Below are 19,971 nucleotides of genomic sequence, written 5' to 3' on the forward strand. Positions count from 1 at the left end.
TGGCCTTCTAACCACGATACTATGCTAATCAATTTACACCCTGAGCTCGTGATGCAATGTAAAGGTACAACGTCAGTGGTTAAATTACACAATAAGTCAGTCATAATTAGGTTTTGAACTTGTCATTCATATCAGTTGAATCATACCGGCCTCTTATAATGCTATACATAAAGAAGAATACCACTAGATCATACTGTTAATAATGATGTTTTCTCATTTATTAAGATGTTGATTCTTGTCCACCTCTCCTAGGCTCAAAGGCAAGCAAAGCAAGTTTTATCATCATATTATTTGTGGCAAGGAAGGTGAGAGACAACATTATCACTTTGACAAAGTCTCTCCATGCCTAGACAAAATAAAAATAAAAATCATAACAAAAACTAGTAACTATAAATTATTTTGGTTTATATCAAAACAAAAAGATAAGGAAAGGAATATGGTGGTTGATGGTTTGGTACTTGACATGGCTGCATTTTTCGGTTTGATCAATGTGATTTAAGGCATATTTATAAAGAATTTCTGATTTTAACAAACAAGATAGTACAACAAAGCAACATCCCAATTTTAGAGAATCTCTTTTTGTTTTTATTTTATTTTCAACTTTTAAACAAAACTTATCCTCCATTAAGCTTAACTTTGACGGTATAATCATTCATAATGTGACACTACTATTATTTTGAGTCACGTTAATAAGTTTGTTTTGTTTATCTATGTGCTGTATTGAAAAGAAAAACTATGCTGAAAATAAAGTCTTTCTCGAATTAAAATATCAAACATAGAAGAGTCGAAAGGAGAACCAAAATAACGTGCCTTGAAAAATAGATTATTTGTTTGTTTACCATAATTAGCATAATCATGGTTGAGTTAAACTTAAGTAGCAATAAAAATAGTTTTATAAAATAAAATTAATAAATACAAAAATAAATAAATAAATAGAAATTATGGAAAGTCCATTGAAATTCCGACAACAGACGAGCCCGCTTCAACAGATGACCCCCTATTCCAACGCTTCCTTCCTCCTACTCCTTTGCTTCTGAGAGAAAATCTCCATTTCTCAGCTCGCAAATTTGTCAACAAACACACCAACCGTAGCAATTGGTTATGCTCCACGGCACGAAATCCTCACCATTTTCTTGCTCACCAAATCAACACACCCACATTGAATTTCTGTCTGTTTTCTGTTCTTCTGCTTCAGCTGGGTTTTTGGGTTGCTTTCTTTTGGTGGGTTTGATCAGATTTGATTGGATTTCATCTGGGTTTTCTCTATTTTCTCATCTGGGTTTTCTTTTTCTGAGCTGATTCTCTCTCTATATTTTTCTTGTTCTTCCATGGTAGTCAGTGTAGCGAAATGGGGAGAGAAAACAATGGTATGAGAGCGTAATGAGATCTGTTTTCATGGGTTAGTTTCACTATCTTCAATCTGTATCTTTCTTTGGATTACCAATTTTAGAGTTTCTTCTCTCTTCTGAGTGTCGAAAGTTTCTGCATTTTTGTGATGGAAATCTGTTCCGATCATTGTTAGATTCTTTCGGCTTAATGCCGCGGTGTCGTTGTAATTCTCTCTAGTTTTCATGGTTTTCGATTTTTCGAGCATTGAATTTCTTGATTCATTGAATCCTTTGGGATTGGAATGACAATGGCCGAAAGGAATGCTTCTTCCCTCGCTGTCATTGCTCGGAAATCTTTGTTCTTCTTATTTATAGTTACATCAACACTCTTCATATTTTCTTGGTTCTTTGTGTTGCGTTCGACGAGCATGCCTCGCTTCATTGACCATAAACTGTTACCCAATTCCAAACTTAATGCCGTGATTGACAGCGGGAGTTCTGGTGGAAGTGAGAATCAAAAGGATGTCGAACCCTCATTTGGGAATCGAGCAATCCTTGTGGACAATGAGGAAGAAGAAAAGCCATCATCTTTTTCCCAAGAAAAAGAAGCGTCCCAAGCTAACAATGGAGTAAAATGTAACACCAATGAGAAGGTAGTTCTTCTCAAGGTGTTCATGTATGATTTACCCCCCGAATTTCATTTCGGACTCTTGAATTGGAAACCCGAAAGCAGTAGCGTTTGGCCAGATCTTCAAACTAAAATACCTGCTTATCCCGGCGCGTTGAATCTGCAACACAGCATAGAATACTGGCTGACATTGGATCTCCTTGCTTCTGAACTTCCCAACCCCCCAAATGCTCGTGCTGCAATAAGAGTGCGCAATGCTAGCGAAGCTGACATTGTTTTTATACCGTTCTTTTCTTCCTTAAGCTATAACCGATTCTCCAAGATAAACCCGCACGAGAAGAAGAGCAAAAATAAGGTTCTGCAAGATAAATTGGTTAAGTATGTGACGGCTCAAAAGGAATGGAAGAGATCAGGGGGAAGAGACCACTTAATTGTGGCTCACCATCCAAATAGCCTTTTAGACGCGAGGATGAAGCTATGGCCTGCAACATTCATACTTTCGGACTTTGGGAGGTATCCTCCAAACTTAGCAAATGTGGAGAAAGATGTCATTGCCCCCTACAAGCATGTAATCAAATCCTATGTGAATGACTCCTCTACTTTTGATAGTCGGCCAACCTTGCTGTACTTCCAAGGTGCAATATATCGAAAAGATGTACGTATTCTCTCTCCTTTAGCTAATGTTTTTTTCTTCTTTATTTCCTTTTCTGTGCCTCACAATTGTGTTAATGCTGACTATCAAATCTGAACAGATCACGGTTAAATCTAGATACTCTCTAAAGGAATTTCCTTTTACATACATGCTTTTTCGATGTAAAATCAATAATATCTAGTTCTATATCTGCTTGTGTTGCAGTGGTCAAGAAATCAATATTAGTTGATAGATTTGCGTATAAATTCCGTATTTTTACTTTGTACTTGGGCCCTAGATAGGGCATACACAGCGGAGGTGATTCAAGATTTGAGATTTACATGTGAACTTGTTTATATAGTTTGCTATGGAAAAGGAGGTGCATTGATGCAGAATGCAACGTAAAACGTCTGAACGTTTTCTTATTTTAAATAGTTTGCTCATTCTTTTAAGCTTCCTTTCTTGGGAAGTTTCTCTATAAAATTCCTGACAACTATGTTTGTCTTTTATTCGGCACATGAAAATGTGTTTGATTTTTCAAAGTTCATAACTTCATCGTATTTTGAGATGGTGAGTTGTGAAAAGGAGAGTTCTTTGTGGTTTTGTTTGTTTAAAATGTTTGAAATTTTGTTATCTTAGAGAAATACAGACATCTATGTTCTGCATCACTTCCAAATTACTGTAATGGGAGAATTATACATGAAATTTAGCCCCTTGTGTCAGTTAGTATTCTTTCTCAGTATGATTTTCATTTCGTTATGAAATTTGAAACAATACTTGGTAAAGATTTGCCGATATTCATCTTCTATTGTTAATTTCAGCTCACAATTTGCTTCTGCGGTTTTCTTCCTTTTCTGTTTTTTTTTTGCATATTGTTAGGCTGGGTGTTCCTCAGTGGATCCCTAATTTCTACCGGTTAAGGTTTGCTATGGGACACACTTGTGCACAGAAGAAAGAACATGTACCTTTGTTGGTTAGAGGGCAAAGTAATACCGACAAATTAATTTGCGAATCTGACATGTTCTTTCTTCTGAGTGTTGGCCAATCAAAACATGATCTTTCACCTCTACCTTTATTTTGTTCATTGATTCTGTTTATCTTGTCAGCTTTTGCCTTGTTTCCTTCTCTGTCTTTGATTTTCTGTTTTGATCTAGGCTGTTTGTTCATTCCTAAATTCATGGCTCTTGACTTTCCGGTTCTACATTTTCAGGGTGGCTTTGTTCGGCAAGAGTTATTCTATCTTCTACAAGGCGAAAAAGATGTACATTTTACATTTGGGAGTGTTAAAAAAGATGGAGTTAACAAGGCTTCCCAGGGGATGCACACCTCCAAATTCTGCCTCAACATAGCCGGTGACACCCCATCATCAAATCGCCTCTTTGACGCTATTGCTAGCCACTGCGTCCCTGTCATCATCAGTGATGAGATCGAACTCCCATACGAGGATGTGCTTGACTACTCTGAGTTCTGCATATTTGTTCGAACAAGGGATGCTCTTAAGAAGAATTTTCTCGTAAACCTCACCAGGAACATTGGGAGGGACGAGTGGACGCGAATGTGGAAGAGGTTGCAGGAGGTTCAGAAATTTTATGAGTTTCAGTTCCCATCAAAGGAGGGCGATGCTGTCCAGATGATATGGCAAGCAGTTGCTCGCAGGGTTCCGGCTATAAGAATGAAGTTACACAAGTCTAGACGATTCTCCCATTCAATTTCTCGCGAGGGGAAGGGGGTAAGCAGGATACCATCACCAAGTAACTTCTGGTAAGAAAGCGGAATTAACACACTCTGTGGCTCTGCAGCATTTCTGACTCTTAACACCACACAGGACTAGAATTATCAATTACATTCTTGATCAACTACACGAAGCATCGTTGTCAAAATATCTTCATTTGTTCTAATATTAGGAAATTAAATTGGATAAATTTAGTTCTACCCCTCCGAAATCAATACGTTCTTCGCTTGTTGTACTCAGGATAGAATTCAGTTGTAGTCATGTTTCGTTTCTAAAGAAAACGTTGTAAGCTGAAACCTTTCTTGTCGAATAATTGGTTCGAACAGAAATGGTCATCTGTAAACTCTTCATCTATTCATCTGCTCACTTGCATTCCACAATATAATACACATGTCGTAGTCCCGTTATTTCGTTTCGTAGCAACGACTGGCAAAATGATCGTTTAGATGATCGTACCAGTGAAAAGGTTTGCATTTCTTGCCAATTTGTATGATTTTTCTGGGTTTTTTTGGGCCAAACTAAGAGAGGGACTATGGTCTGTTTTTCCAATTTGCATGAAAAGACGAGAGTGTGTTAAGAAATAAAAGTTGGTGGTCAAATTTACATACATTTAATGGTTTGAATCTCACATTACCGTCAAATTGGAGCACCATATGCTATTTTTCAGTTTGAAAGCACTAAAAAAATCGTCTATGGTGCAACTTGAATTGAAAATTTTGATTTTGACTTTCCAATCCAATATTTTTCGAATTTGTAACACCTGAATCGAATCCAATGCCCAAAATTTAAAAAGAATTAGAACGAAATTGAAATATATTTAAAAAAAAATTGAAATACGTTTGGTCCAAAATATGTTAGGTTTACTATTGTTAAATGACGGATAATTGGATGGAGACCTCAGTTATATAATACAAACTGGATGGATGAAGTAAATAGTGCATCGGGTGTGTTGTGCGACTGTCGTATGCCACTAAAAGCTCAAGGGAAAATTTTATAGGATGACAATAAGGCGAGCAATGCTTTATGGCACGGAATGTTGGGCGGTGAAGTATCAACACGTACACAAACGATGAAGTATCAACACGTACACAAAGTGATTGTAGCGGAGATGAGAATGCTTCGTTGGATGTGTGACACAAGAGAAAGGACAAAATTAGGAACAAGGATATCCGAGGTAAATTAAAAGTAGTCAAAATTGAAGATAAGATGAGAGAAAATTGATTAAGGCAATTTTGACATGTGAAAGGAAGACCTACAGACGCTCCGATTAGAAGATGTGATTACGAAACAGAGGCTCAGGGCTAAAGGGGTAGAGGAAAACCTAGGAAGACTTCGAAAGAGACTCTAAGAAAAGACTTGGACTACTTGGATCTAATGGAAGACATGTCATAAAACCTAGCGCAATGGCATTTTATGATTCATATAGTTGACTCTAATTTATAGGATAAGGCTTTGTTGTTGTTCTACTAGTGTTAAATGATGATGTGGACAACTATTAAAGCAAGTTTTTACTCTTGAGTCATCTACGGAGCTTTGAATCTCCAAATCATCGTAGTTCATCTAAATAAATTTACAGCTTGATTAGACTAAAACGAGTCAATTTGAGGAATAAGTGCTCAAAAAATGACGATTAGTAAATACCAACTTTAGTATTTGTCTATGTCATTATTTAACGCTAGAAATATTATCACTTAATGTTTATAAAGTCATTACTTAATAACAGTAAAAGTTAGATAATTATATGTACTTAACCCCTATAAGACATTTTCTATTTCGTAAAATTTTAGATTGAAATTAGAACCCTTGCTTCCTATCCGATCTGTCCGATAATCAGGCCTGAATTGTTTTCTATGAATTTACCATTTCAATTTTTTTTTTTATATCAAAACAAATAGACTAAAAAAAGAAAGGAGTGACAGTTTTGTCCTGTATTTGGGTGGTTTACTCCGAGCCTCCACCACACAAATGTGGCCAAAAAATATGGTTGTAAAGTCTTAGACCTCTGAAAAACCTTCTCCAGAAGTTATAATCCATCCATGGCGTTACCATCTGCTGCCACTCCCACTGTTTTATCTCCCTCGTCAATCTCAAGCCGTCCGATTCGACACTCTCATCTCTTCCCTTCCCAAACCAATCCAATAACTATCACCTGCAGCTTCTCTTCTCCCTCCCCATGCAGCAACACAAGATCAATCCTAGTACCCACCAGCAGCCGGTACTACTGTTGTTTCGGGGTTTCATATAGATTTTCCGGTGCCGGTGAAGGTGAGGAGGAGGACGACGAAGAGGAGTGTAGCTTTGATGAAGCAGTTGTGCTGTTCAACACAAGGGAATACTACAAGTGCCATGACTTTCTCGAATCGCTTTGGAACAATGCCGAAGAACCGTCCAGAACTCTTATTCATGGCATTCTACAATGCGCAGTGGGATTCCATCACCTATTCAATCAGGTTGATAATTCTCACAACTGATTGAGTGTGCCTACTGTTGTGTTTTTATATATCGCTAAACAGTTAGTAAGTTAATATTGCGCTAACTTTTTGTTCAGGTTCATCCTACATATTACAAAATTTAAAACTCCCATTTATTTTTTCAATATGCGTTGAATTTAGAGAGTTATCATATCATATCGTCAAGTCAATCCTCTATATATATATACTTACAAATTGATTAGTTACACTCGGGTTTTGTTGTGATGAAATAGAACCATAAAGGAGCGATGATGGAGTTGGGAGAAGGACTTTGTAAGCTAAGAAAGATGAATTTTAAAAGTGGATCACCATTTCATGAGTTTGAGCAAGAAATCTCTGCAGCCCTGGATTTTATTTACCAAACGCAGATAGAGTTAGCTGCCTGTGAGTTGCTTTCTTCTCCCAATTATTCATATCAAATCCAATTTAATTTATTTAATTTTACATGGTGAGCTAGTTTGGAAGTGCTGTGTTTTTTTTTTTTCAAATTTTTTTTGTTGTGCTGTGAGAACAAACATGTGGAAAGAAGCAGTTAATGGTAAACTGTGATGTGAAAAGTGTTTTTAGCTAAAAAAAAAAAAAGAAATGGGAGTAGGATTGTCAATATGAAAGTTTCATTAGTTGATATCATTCATCAACCTTCTATAAAAATAAAAATAAAAACACTTTTTTGATAAGCATTCTTAGAGCTGCAATGTTTTACATCCATGATTTTGAAAAGAAAAAAAAAATTTCTCACTTACCAAACATAATTTTAAGCCCAACTTTTTCTCAAAAAAGCTATTTAAAAAAAAATTAAGCAACCCCAAACCCACCTAGTAAATTAAGAAAAAAAAATGATTATTTTGGTCCATGCACCGCCTAGTCCATCTAGTTGTTATTAACCTATTTTCATCCTATAAATGTCATAATCAGAACTGTTCATTTCTTTACCTATCATTTACTAATTAACTTTGAAAAAAAACACAACCAAATTGATTGTTTCATTTGTATGTATCAAACAGATGAATAGTTCATTAATCAACATGAAAATCTCAAGGGTGGTGCTATCTACACACCCATTTTTACCTCTCACACACCCTTCTCAATTTCCGACCGTCAGATCGAATGAATTGAAGAAGATCAATGGACAAAAATTTAACAAGGGTGTGTGAAAGCTAAGATGGGGTGTGCGAATAGTACTACCCAAATCTCAATTGTCATTTAATGATCCTCTTTGCAAAAATCAACCAACTTGAGAACGTTTAAGTCATTCATACATATCAATCAGATCAACAACTCATCAATCAACATAAAGATTTTAATCATTTGAAGATCATCTTTAAGAAAAATATTTTTACATAACTTTTACTTATTTTGATTTGGTTAGGTACGGATGAAGTTTGTGTTACAATGGATCAATCAGAGAGATCATACCAACTTCTAGGCCGGTATGGTGCAGGTCAGCTACTATATACCCTCCAAAGGGACCCTAATTCTAATCGATTTATGTACAATATTGTCTTCTCCCCTCACACCTCTTATGGGGGTGAGCCACTAAAGGTCAAGCTTCCCACCCTTAATGCAACCACACAACATCTCTTGGCCTGTGAATACGACTGATTCTTCAAGTGGTTGATCACTATGGTTGATAGCGTCGTCTTCTTTAGCCAACTGCGTTTTGGGTTCAAACGCTTCCCTTTCTTTAGTGTAGTTTAGTATAATAATATCATTTGTAATTAAAAAACTTGAGAGTTTGCTTGAAAATGCTTTTAAAATGACTGAAAGCGCTTTTGATAAAAATGCTTTTGGAACCAATCAATTGTAAAAATGCAAGTAAATCCTGGAAATGAACTTCAAGTGCTTTTAGAACTCAAAAACATTTTCTTTAAAAATACTTTCAGTCATTTAAAAAGCAATTCCAAACGAACCATGTCTTTGTTTTGAGACTACCATTCCATTTGTCGTTCCTTGGTCACTTGAGTATGATGTAAAAAGTGAGAAAAATAGAGGGTTTAAATTTCTAAATTTTATTTACATAGAAATAAGGGTCTTTGTTCAATCTTCAAAGGTTGCGACTCTTTTATCTCCAAACATGAATGGAATTTGCCTCAATATTTTGCTAACGAAAATGCAAATACTTGAGTCTCAAACAGAAAAATGCAACATCGAGATAGGTAGCTTTAGGACTTGAACATTCCGTAATCCTCATCGAATTTATTTAGCTAATAAGTAAACACGATGTTATGAACTGCACAACCGTTTGTGTAAAATATATTTGTAACACTTACAATACAAAGAACGTTACTCGCCTACTTACGAATCAAGTTTCCGGAATCAAATTACAGACTTAGATGCTAGACAATACAAAATGTGACTACAGAAGTCAGGCAAGCAAAACTTACATAAGCTGTGGCTGATAAAATCCCTGTCAACGCATACTGTCAGATGACTTCTCCTTTGTTTTTACCGGAACATCTCTGTACATTTTCACTTGTTCCATCAAAGTTTCCCGCCGTGGTATTGCTACCTTGTTATTTGGATCAAACAGAAGTACTTCCTCAAATGCCTTCAGTGCAGCCTTAAAGTCTTTCCTCTTTTCATAGGCATCACCTAGGTTGTTCCAAGCTGTGACGTAGCCTGGCTGAAGCTTCACGGCAGTTTCAAACTGCGTAATTCCCTTAGCAAGTTTACCCTCACGGACGTAACTGACACCAAGGGCATTGTAAACCTATTCAAATATATAAAAAGTCAAAAGCCACATCAGAAATTCATAAGCCAAGCACGAAAAGATGATGCCAAAAAAAAAAAAAAATATATATATATATATATATATATATATACGATTCAAATGGTCTTAATTTTCATTCTCGTTTCCCCAGCTATTTATATGTGGTTACCTTTTAGACAAGGTGGATACAGATTAAATTTCAAAACCATGTCAAGGCTACATAGACTACAAAATCATGCGTAAGTCGGGATGTGGCAACACCCTTAACATTCACCAACACATACAACAACACTGAAAATGCATGACTCAGAATGCCAATTAGTGCCCTTTCAAGGCATGCAATTCTGAGTACGTATGATCCACAACTACAAGTTTCCGGTATTTCAAAGGGATTAACACGTACAATGGAACCAAGTAGCAAGGATTTCCAATGCCAAAAATGTTTAAATTGGAATATAACAATCAAATAGTCACAACTATTTTTATAACACAATTCTAAAGCCATCTATTTGTTGGATTCAGTATGATGTGCCTTAGACAATAGAAGTGCAAATATATCTGAGAATTCATCATACCTGAGCAAGATCTTGGTCGTCCCCATCCCATTTCTCAATTGCCTGAACCAAGTACTTAATAGCAGCTGGATAAATTTTCCTCCTCAGCATTACTGCTCCAAGTTCAAAAAGCTCAGTTGCATCAGCATCGCCGCTTCTTACTTGCTCCTGGTATTTAGATAGAAAAAAATTATAGTGTTGAGTAACCAGTTGTTGACAGCCTCTGTCAAATGTCTATTACAGCAGGCAAACATTAAAGAATTAATGTCTTTATGTGGTCCTTGTAATTCAGGTAGGATGTGTACTAAGTGTCAAGGTTGGAGCAAAGTGTCAGGTACGATGTTAATCAACAGTGTATAATGGAAAATGCAGGCTCATACCTGCAATTCTTTGGCAGAAAGATCAAGTTCTCTACGTACAAGCACTTGACGAATCACAAAGAAAGTTCCAACCCCAAGAAAACCTAGCAATAGTAGCAAGTATGATAGCTGGATTCCTAATTCAAATAACTCCGCTGTCTCATAAATCGCGTTTGGTTTGATAATATCACGTGATTGTGCCATTGGAGTAGAAATCAGCCATAAGCTTTGTCCAACTAAGAATGCAGATACCCATGCAAATGGCCACTTCATGAATTTAATATCCTTGGTAACCAAAAGGATCCCACAAATTTCTGCAATAAAATGATGATATCACAAAGATCATTCCCAACGACCAAGTAAAAAGTATTTAATAAAAAAATAAAATAAAACCAGAGAAAATAAAAATATTAAAAATTGAGTATTGTGCACAGAACTTGAATTCATAATTTTATAAAGACACAATTATACATGTGTTGTGTAATGTAAACTGCCATAACAATGAAAACAGATAGGCAGCGACAGCAGTCACTAATTATTTATAGTTTTACTCAACGTTCGTGATCCACACAATGAAACATTTAGGGTATATAATGATATCATGTTGAAGAAATTTCGAGCGGTCCATAAAATTTGACAATTTGTATCATGTCTATGTGAAGATCAATATTTGTGGTGAATAGGAAATTACTCTCCAAAACTGTTGAGGCAGGAGTTTCCACTGCTAGTTCTCCACCGAGTATCTGCCTTCATCCACGATTGAACAACATATTAATAAAAACAACTGTTAACGAAATTTTGACTAAGAAAGCCATAAAAATATCTTATAGATGTTTCTAATCAGGCGTTGTAAAGAGCCACTGTCATAAAAAAAAAGTCTAGACTACCATCTCCTTAGATTTTTTTAGAAGAATCAAAACACAAAGGAGAAGACATACGATTGAAACGCAATATGATAGTCATATTAGTGAATAATGCTTCCTAACAGATAAAAATCTGACCTCTGCATACATCTGTTTTAATGTGAAGGGGCAGCATCAATGCTTCAAAGTTTGAATTTCGCCACAACTAAAACTAAAAGTAGTTTTAGGCATCATTTAAGATCATCAATCAATCCCAATGTTCGAATTTCGCCATAACTAAAACTAGTTTTTTTTCAAATTTTTTAGTGATCAATTCCCGTTAATCCTCCCAAATTTTGATCAAAAGTGATAAATACATCAGCTTTTGCAACAAATTGATCGCATTTTTCGTTCGAAACATTGTTGCGAAATCAATTCCTCATCAACAATCAAACAAGCAGACCTAATGAACTTCAATTCAAGTAAACAAAAAACAAATTCTGAAAATTGTTAAGAAAAAAGTAAATAGTACCTCGACCTCATTGAGCTCTCGAAGCTCCTCCGCCGTCTCCGCACTTAGGGTCTCATGGCGGGAAGCTAAAGGCGCGAAATTGAGGAACCGTACGGACGGCGAGCGAGATGACCGTAGAGAGACGAGAGTGAGAAACGGCGGCGTGCTGATCGAGCCTTGTCTGCACGAAACGTATGAAGTTTTCGGAGGGTTCGGCGAAACGGTGGCGGGAAGCGGTGCGAACGGTGCTCGTAAAGGTGGATTTCGGAGGACGGTGGCCATTGGAGGAGCTCAGAGCTGGGAGAGATAAGAGTGGCGATATTGAAAACGGGAGCGGAATTAATGATAGTACTGAGAGTGGCTAATTGTTGTGGATAATGAAAACTGACAAAGATTTTTAATTTCTTTCCATAAATAAAGGGTGTTTTTGGACCGTTGGATGTGGGTTCCTTTTTGTGGTCTGATCTGACGGTTAGGATACTGGCAAGATTATGGGGCACGACACCCTAAACTACTGCTTAGGGCTGGTTTGGTATTGCTGTGCTTAAAAAAAAAATTGCTTCTTCTATGCTGTGAGAATAAGCAGCTGTGAAATAAAGCAGCAGAGTGTTTGGTAAACTTTTTTGTAAAAGTGATTTAGGAAGAAAAAAAAAAGCAATATTATAGTGTTTGGTAAACTTTTATGTACAATAGCTATGACTGTGTGAAATAATCAAAAAGGGTTTGGTCTTATTTAGTGTGCCTTGAGGGGCCCACTCCTTTTATTTGATCTCCGTCTTCTTCTCTCGTTCTTCCTTTTTTCCGTAAGACTCTTCTTTCTCTCCAACTCTTTCTCTAACTCTCACTCTCTCTATTTATAGAGAGAATCACCCACACCAACGTCAATTTTCGAGTGAAATCCATACCGATATTCCCTAGTTTAGGTGTAATTTGACCTATGGATTCGAATGGTGGCGTTGCATGTGAAGATCAAGTACTCAAAAATGAAGAAAGCCAACCCTTCCTTCTCGATGAAAAACTCTTTGACGAGTTGACCTGAGGCTCGACGAAATTGGAGTGCTTCAAACTCAATTCAACATTCATTTAATCTCAAGTACAACTTTTGTATCCTGCATATCGAATTTTGGCATGAAATTCTTGGAATTTAACCCCAAATGCCCTCTCTATGTTCATGCCCAGAAATCTGGTGACCTTCTTGGTCATTTTTCCAGCGAACTCGAGACTGAATCTACACCAATTGCCAAATCTCAACTTTGGGTAACTCTCTTGACTTTATCAGTGAAGTTTGAGGTTAAATTCGAAGGACTAGAGCTAATGCATGCTCTGTATGTTCTGCCCAGAAATCAACGAAGCATCACCGGTACAACTAATCAAAGACCAATGCATTCCTAATTGACGACTGGGTAAATCTCTGAACTTCTGTGTGAAGTTTTAATTGCTTAAGGTCATTTTGGGTACATAAAAGTTTCATTAAAGCCCTTAGTGCCTCTTAGAAAAGAGTTTTGGCATAAGCTGAAAAGCCAGTTTTTCAAAACTGCCTTTTGCTGCTTTTATTTTTTAGCTTTTTTTCACCCAAAACTCTGAAAAAAAAATTGAAGTTGGAAGTTTTGCCAAACACAAAAATGCTCCTAACTTTTTTTTATACCAGCTTTTTTCAAAATCACCTCAATATCAAGCCATACCTAACTATACTCAAATCTTAGGCTACGGGTGAAGAGTAACTACATAAAACAGTTTATCGCCATCATCACGTCTTAATCTAATAATACATGTTTTATATGAAAAAAAAAAACTTCTGTATTGCAATGTATTATTGGATCGAGACAATATATGACGGTAAACATAGTCAATACAAGTCATTCTCCTGGAAGTGACAATTTATGACATGCAATAGATGACTCAAAACACCAACTTAATAATAACTCAGCTAACCTTATTTGATAATTGGATGGTGTAAACCTGTTTGCGGCCGACATTTATTGGAAGGTAGGGAGTTGTGCTAAACCAGACAATGAATTATCCATAATTTGCCATTGAATACGTAGTTGAACCTGAGAACTACCACCGTATGAAGTATTAGCTTGCATCCACAACTACAAAAATCATAGTCTGCTCCGAAGTATCATATACACCATGCGTTTGGGCCTAAAGATCATGGTCATTGGATATTTGACCAAGAATCTAACAGCCGAAAACCCTCGTATAGAAGATACCACGAGTGATACTAGAAATATCCCCAGAACAAATGATAGGAACATTAACTTCACAGAAATGCCAAACATTTATCAAGCATTCTACTGAAAGGATACACGTCATACTACATGTACAAATTGTGGAGCAGATCTCCCAATCACTTAGCATCTAAAAAATTACAAAATGTTACTGATTGGTTGCTCCAATACGTAGGCTCGTTTGGAAGTGTTTTAAAGTGACTAAAAGCGCTTTTGGTGGAATTGATTTTGGGTTCCAAAAGCAGTTTAAGAGCTTTTTGGAAGCAGCACCAATTAAGTACTTCTTGCAATAAGTACTTAAAGTGCTTTACTTGGATCTTTTTCACCAAAAACACTTTTAGTCATTTTAAAAGTACTTTCAAGCGAGCCCATAACCAAAATAACTAACCTTTATTCACAAGGGGCTTCATGCATCTGTGATTTGATCACATCTCCGTTCCTCTTTTCGGATAAATACTTGGGACAATTGCGTTTCCAATGCCCTAACCCGTTGCAATGGTAACAAATGCCTTTCGAAATGTCTACGTTGCTGCCAGCCATACCGAATTGCCAAGGGTGTCCACCATTTTGAGACATCACATATGACGGATTTGGCAGTGCATATCCAGGGGTGGGATTTGGTATTGGATGTGGTGCGGGAGCTGATACTGCTGCCCGCTGACGTTTAAATTTAAGCTGTTGTGCTTGAAACTTGGCGGAGCGTTTCCTCCCTCCTTTCTGCTTTTGTTCAACCTTGCAACATGGCGCCAAACTTCTCCAGTTCTCCGTGTGTTTCAACTTATCCTTGTGGTTCTGCATCTTAGCTAGTTTTGTTTCAATGACCGAGGGCGGGTATTCTGACTCTAGGTTGTAATCTTTAATGCATTGAAACACGGCTCTTAGATCAGCCATATAGTAGTCTGCAAACTTAATCTGCGATTAAGAGTTATTTAGCCTTATAGATGGATGCATATTTACAATAAGATGATGGTCCCAGCTACATTTATCTATTTACAAAGCAGATATTGTATGTCCAGAGAAGAGCTAAATTACCTTTTCACCAACTAGTTTCGTTTTCGAGGAAAGTGACTGGAAAGAGTTCATCCCAGTATCCACGTGTTCTTTTAAGAGGGGTACTGGGGGAAACTTGTCAATTAAGTTGAAGGTGCAAATTGCTCTAACGGCCTCAATCCGTTGCCTCCTTTCAATAAGAGTCGGAATAGCATCTGCAACACGCAAAGAAAAATTGAAAGATTTTCATCAAGCTGCTCCAGATAAGCTTCGAAAGGAGAATTGCTAGAATCGTACCCAAACACAAATATAACGTAATGTTAGCAAATGCATCAACAAAAGAAAGCATATAATAGAATAAACTAGCTAGAACATAACAATTACGGAAGGAAAATACATTTTACCAGCGCGGCAAGAACATGAATAAGAGCTTAATACCTTTTTCTAAGAAAAGCATCCCAAAACCAAAACTCCGAAAATAAGTAAGAGCAATGGTAACAACACTAACCACTATGCGAGCTAATTTTCAAGAAACTTACCAGGGATCTTATCTCCAAAACCAGAACTCCGAATATATTCTAGGGCCTGTTTATTCTGAGAAATAGACACAAGAGAATCTACTAACACATCTCCATCTAACGCAGAAAACAACTTAGCAATCTGTAAAAATTCATTCTGTATTGAGCGATTCCCACTAAACTGCTCATTTGATGACTGCTGTAAATTCCTAGCATCTGTCGTGGCTAGTTGAATATTTGGAGAAGAACAAGTTGGAAACCCCTGCGAATTCCTAGCATCTGAGGTGGCAGTTAGTTGAAGATTTGGAGAAGAACAAGTTGCGGCATTCTTTCCCAGTGAAGTTTCTGGTTTCTCAGTTTTGATAGAGGAACAAATGTTGATGCTCGCTATTCAATTGTAAAAGATAAGGAAAATGAATTAGAGGTTAGTGAGTGAATAATTCTGAATTTAACATATGAAAATATAGCCTTATGGGCAGTTGTTATAACGAAGGGTCGAACAAACTGTTAACTACTTTCAGCCCAGCAACAAGAAGAAAGTATTCACTTCTTAAAACTATGAAGAAAAAACTGTTTGTAATATAAATATACAACAACAAGGCCTATCATTGCTTCTAACTACTTATTAAGGTATGTCTACTTAAAAATAGAGAGCATAAAAAGAGAAACTTTCAACAATTTAAATATTTTTATCATTGCTTGCAATGACATCTTAAAGTACATGACTACTTTAGAAAGCTGCTCTAGAATGAAAATGAAGCACGTCCAATATGGAGTGCAACCAACGCTACTCCACAATGCAAGAACTAGAAGTTTTCTATTTTATCTATTTCCGCAAGGCACTGCATCACCGGTTCAGAATGTTCCTTTATGACATCTATGGGTCATCAATCTTATAATATGACAACGATTTACAGGCATACGACCCTATCCTGTCCCGCAATTGCATCAATTGTTGCTGATAAAGATTTCTACTTATTAACTTAACAAGGATAGGAATATAATAGAAAAAACCCTTCATCAATCTTCAAGCGTAGAGTATCAGAATAAAACTTTAAATTTTTATTTTTACAAGGCATCCAAAATACAGAGAGAGTATCATACGAGAAAAGACATTTGGATAGAAATATGAATAAGTTAGAAACATTAATAAACCAGGAAAAGTGATTACCAGGTGTGTTATCTTCCGTGTCAAGGATCCCATACAATTCATCTGACTGTTTTTCGTGATTAGCAGCTATACTGAGAAGAGATTGAAGCTCCTCCCTATCAGAAATAGAGGTCAAGTCATATGCAGTAACAAGCCACAAAAAGCCCAAAACCTCCAACCAATTCTCGGCTGCCACAGTCATCCTAGCTCTCCATTCACCCGCCAACTTATTCGCTTCTGCTCTCACCTGATCACTAATTTTTGGCGAGACTCTCTTTACCTCCTTTAACAAATGAATACAGCTCCTTCTAATTACACTCAAATCAAAATCAAATTCCCTGTTTTCCACAGTCGAACTTGAAGGGTAAAACCCTTGCATTGCATCAAGAACTAATTTTGCTGGGTCTGATGACAATTGAAGACAGGCTGAAACTTCAACAGAGACTGAATCTGTTCTTCTAAAATACTCATTCATGAAAAACTGCAAGCTCCTACCATCCCTAATGATTGTTGAATGATTGGTTGCACAAAAAGGAGGGACGGAAATGTTATCAGGGAAACGTCCCGATTGTTCAACCTTCACTTGAGTATGAAGTATATCAGTCTTCTCCTTCGAGTTATTTGTTCGGATATGTTCTTCTTTAGACTTTTCAAATTCTTGTTGCTTCAGTTCAAGCTCTTTGGCCTTTTGTTCAAGCCGCCTCCCACATTCCTGTATCGAGTTGTCGAGCGAATCCAAATGCTTTTCCCGGGAATCCAAATTCTTTTCTTTCAACTGAACATCCTTGAGGCAATCATTAACCCTCATATCAATCAAATCAAGTTCCTCAGCTTTTGACTCAAATTCTTGTTGCTTTAATTCAAGCTCTTTGGCTTTTTGTTCAAGCCGCCTCCCATATTCCTGTATCGACTTGTCAAGCGAATCCAAATGCTTTTCACGGGAATCCAACTTCTTTTCTTTCAACTGAAGATCATTGAGGCAATCATTGACCCTCCTCCCAATCAAATTAAGCTCCTCAGATTTTGATTCAAATTGTTTTTCGGCCTTCTGAACACTTCTTTTAAGTTCCAACTGTTTCAATTCAACTTTACAGTCCCACTCCCCCACTGACTTCTCAAGCTCACACAAATCCTTCTCAATCAAACCGAGTTTCTGCTCTTTCGACTGCACCTCTCTGTCGTATTCCTCAATCAATGCTTGCTGAGCTCTAATTTCGTCGTCTCTCGAATCAAACTCTTTCCATTGCTCCACAACCTTACCCCTAACCACATTCAACTGCTTCTCCTTCGCCTCGATCTCTTTCGACAATTCTTTCATCCGTTGCTGCATATTATAATACTCCATCTCCTTCCCCTTAACCAATTTCTGTACTTTTCCTAATCTACCTTCTTCAACCGAATACTTTTCGAAAGATAACTTAATAGATTGCAACTGTAACTTACCTTCTTCAACCTCCCGCACAATGGCCTGCAATTCCCTGCCTTTCACCGCCATCGCCGAGTCAAATTCCTTCTCTTTCACTTCCAAGTCCGCGAATCGGGACCCAATCTCCTTCTCCCGCTCCAGGAGCCCTACGAATGCGGCGTATAGCGAGTTCCTGACAGAGTCGAAGTGGTCGTCGAGGTCCTTCCAGTTGAGGGTGAATGCGAGCATGGAATCCGCCTGGGCGCGCAGGGTCTCGTGGGCTTTGCCAATGCTCCGCTGCTTCGTCTCCGACAGCTTCAACTTCGAAGCTATCTCTTCCATTATTGTCATGCTTCTCCGCAGCTCCGTCGTGGCGGACGCCGTCGTAGGTTTTTTGGTTTTCTCAAAAACCCTAAGAAAGAAGAAAATTTTGTTGCCTGCGCTGCCCGGTATGTGTACCTCGGGACTCAAACATGTACAGAACAAGAAAAAGTCCAAACCGGCATGAATGAAGAGAATCGGATTTCTTCACTCAACGTTAACGAAAAGTTTCCGTACAGCTAACTTTATTTTTACAATAAAATATTAATTCTGATATTATTCATTTTATTCTTTATTTTATCCTTATCGTTAAAACTCAAAGTTTTCAAACTATTTTCATTAGTTTTCATTTTCTTTATTTTTTGGTATTTGATTATATATTTTAAGAAAAAAATACAATGGATAAAGTTACGAAATGATATAATTTTTATTTCGATATTTCAGTAAATGGCCGAAACTCAAGAATTATAATTATTTTGATTCATACTTTTTGTAAATAAACATGTCGTAATGTTTTTTTTTTGGTAGATTGGGTGCTTACTTGTTGTGTTACTCTTTCTCTTAAAAAAAAATTAAGAGCGAATTTGAATTTGAGTGCATTTAATTAGACCATGCCTTATTTTGCATGCTAATTTTAATTTTGAATTTTAACTATTTAGTACTACTTAGCCGCAAAAGTTTGAGAAGTTAATCGTCTAACGGTTAAGAAATTTGTCGAACAATAAACCTGTTTCTGGTCAGTTGATTCCTAGTGTAATGACAAGTTTCAAAGAAACCCCACTTTCTGGTCAACTGAACCTGTTTCTATCTTTTCTTTCGTAGTGGTTTATGCTGTACTTTTCAAGCCCTAGCTCGTGTCTTGGACTTTTTAAGATCTAGCTCTTATCTGGGCAGAAAATTCAAATGAGAGCCGGGGAAAAGTATCCGGTCGTAGATAGACTTGAAAATTAAACCCTACGCGGGTTCCATGTAACGGAAGGATTGTCTGCCTTCCCACTTCCGATGTCCTTCCGTGCCCTTCTATTTGTGTGGTTACGGTTAAGCCACGTTAACATTTTATATTACTGTTCATTTTTTTCTTATTATCTCTATAAAAAAAACAATATAAAATGTTGACGTGGCTTAATCTTGACCACACAAAACAGGAGGGCACAGGAGGGCACCAGAAGTGGGAGGGTAGACAATCCTTGTCCCCATGTAACCAAGTTGATCAGGGCAATGAATTGTGAATCCACATCGTTCGTTCTCGATTTGTAGGTTTTTTCTCATTGTGATGGTAACTCTTAGTAAGTCAAGTAAAGATTAACAATGAACCACCACGGGGTGGTCCAGTGGTTGTTGATGAATTTCAGGTCGGTACTTCATACGACGTCCTGGGTTCGATACCTGCCACTGATGAATCACACGACACGTCCTAGGCTCGATACCTACTGTTGGTGAATTGCACGATAGTGGTCAAGGGAAGGCTGAAATGCCTTTATGAGTATTTTCGACCATCGAAAAGGTGGACTGCTGCAGCAATAGCCACCAGCTGGTCTCTTTTTTTTTTTTTTTTTAAAAAGTACATATTAATAATGAAGTTGACGGAGC

General features: G+C 37.2%; 4 protein-coding genes across 5 annotated transcripts; 2 read left to right on the top strand and 2 right to left on the bottom strand.

Annotated features, from left to right (window-relative positions):
* The first annotated feature begins 962 nt into the window (after nt 1-962).
* On the top strand, nt 963-4,547 carry LOC103449364 (probable arabinosyltransferase ARAD1). Its single transcript, XM_008388676.4, has 2 exons — nt 963-2,611; nt 3,798-4,547. Exons 1-2 carry the CDS (start codon nt 1,631-1,633, stop codon nt 4,350-4,352), a joined length of 1,536 nt encoding a protein of 511 aa, XP_008386898.2. The 5' UTR covers nt 963-1,630; the 3' UTR covers nt 4,353-4,547.
* Nucleotides 4,548-6,252: 1,705 nt separating this feature from the next.
* LOC103413453 (uncharacterized) lies at nt 6,253-8,839 on the top strand. The gene is made up of 3 exons (XM_008351915.4): nt 6,253-6,769; nt 7,024-7,174; nt 8,160-8,839. The coding sequence occupies exons 1-3, from the start codon at nt 6,356-6,358 to the stop codon at nt 8,390-8,392; spliced, it is 798 nt and encodes a 265-aa protein (XP_008350137.3). The 5' UTR covers nt 6,253-6,355; the 3' UTR covers nt 8,393-8,839.
* A 127-nt stretch (nt 8,840-8,966) lies between these two features.
* On the bottom strand, nt 8,967-12,192 carry LOC103449362 (tetratricopeptide repeat domain-containing protein PYG7, chloroplastic). 2 transcript variants are annotated; one of them, XM_029090430.2, is made up of 5 exons: nt 11,788-12,192; nt 11,105-11,156; nt 10,435-10,727; nt 10,076-10,222; nt 8,967-9,500 (listed from the first exon to the last, which is right to left on the bottom strand). In XM_029090430.2, exons 1-5 carry the CDS (start codon nt 12,046-12,048, stop codon nt 9,201-9,203), a joined length of 1,053 nt encoding a protein of 350 aa, XP_028946263.1. In that variant the 5' UTR covers nt 12,049-12,192; the 3' UTR covers nt 8,967-9,200. The 2 variants fall into 2 exon arrangements, with proteins under 2 accessions (XP_028946263.1, XP_008386896.1); XM_008388674.4 differs by having other exon boundaries at nt 11,105-11,160; nt 11,788-12,140.
* A 1,820-nt stretch (nt 12,193-14,012) lies between these two features.
* On the bottom strand, nt 14,013-18,608 carry LOC103430234 (nuclear matrix constituent protein 1-like). Its single transcript, XM_008368369.4, has 4 exons — nt 16,677-18,608; nt 15,527-15,892; nt 15,030-15,202; nt 14,013-14,909 (listed from the first exon to the last, which is right to left on the bottom strand). Exons 1-4 carry the CDS (start codon nt 18,409-18,411, stop codon nt 14,388-14,390), a joined length of 2,796 nt encoding a protein of 931 aa, XP_008366591.3. The 5' UTR covers nt 18,412-18,608; the 3' UTR covers nt 14,013-14,387.
* Between the last annotated feature and the right edge of the window lie 1,363 nt (nt 18,609-19,971).

Source organism: Malus domestica, chromosome 12 (genome assembly GCF_042453785.1).
Source record: "Malus domestica chromosome 12, GDT2T_hap1".
Taxonomy (NCBI): domain Eukaryota; kingdom Viridiplantae; phylum Streptophyta; class Magnoliopsida; order Rosales; family Rosaceae; genus Malus; species Malus domestica.

Coding starts and splice junctions, on each gene's coding strand:
- LOC103449364 (XM_008388676.4), top strand. CDS start 1,631: ATGACAATGGCCGAAAGGAATGCTTCTTCCCTCGCTGTCATTGCTCGG. Junction 2,612..3,797: donor GTGCAATATATCGAAAAGAT/GTACGTATTCTC, acceptor CTACATTTTCAG/GGTGGCTTTGTTCGGCAAGA.
- LOC103413453 (XM_008351915.4), top strand. CDS start 6,356: ATGGCGTTACCATCTGCTGCCACTCCCACTGTTTTATCTCCCTCGTCA. Junction 6,770..7,023: donor TCCATCACCTATTCAATCAG/GTTGATAATTCT, acceptor GTGATGAAATAG/AACCATAAAGGAGCGATGAT. Junction 7,175..8,159: donor GCAGATAGAGTTAGCTGCCT/GTGAGTTGCTTT, acceptor TGATTTGGTTAG/GTACGGATGAAGTTTGTGTT.
- LOC103449362 (XM_029090430.2), bottom strand. CDS start 12,048: ATGGCCACCGTCCTCCGAAATCCACCTTTACGAGCACCGTTCGCACCG. Junction 11,157..11,787: donor GAGAGCTCAATGAGGTCGAG/GTACTATTTACT, acceptor GGATGAAGGCAG/ATACTCGGTGGAGAACTAGC. Junction 10,728..11,104: donor TGCCTCAACAGTTTTGGAGA/GTAATTTCCTAT, acceptor ATTTTATTGCAG/AAATTTGTGGGATCCTTTTG.
- LOC103430234 (XM_008368369.4), bottom strand. CDS start 18,411: ATGACAATAATGGAAGAGATAGCTTCGAAGTTGAAGCTGTCGGAGACG. Junction 15,203..15,526: donor TTTTGGAGATAAGATCCCTG/GTAAGTTTCTTG, acceptor TGCGTGTTGCAG/ATGCTATTCCGACTCTTATT. Junction 14,910..15,029: donor CGAAACTAGTTGGTGAAAAG/GTAATTTAGCTC, acceptor TCTTAATCGCAG/ATTAAGTTTGCAGACTACTA.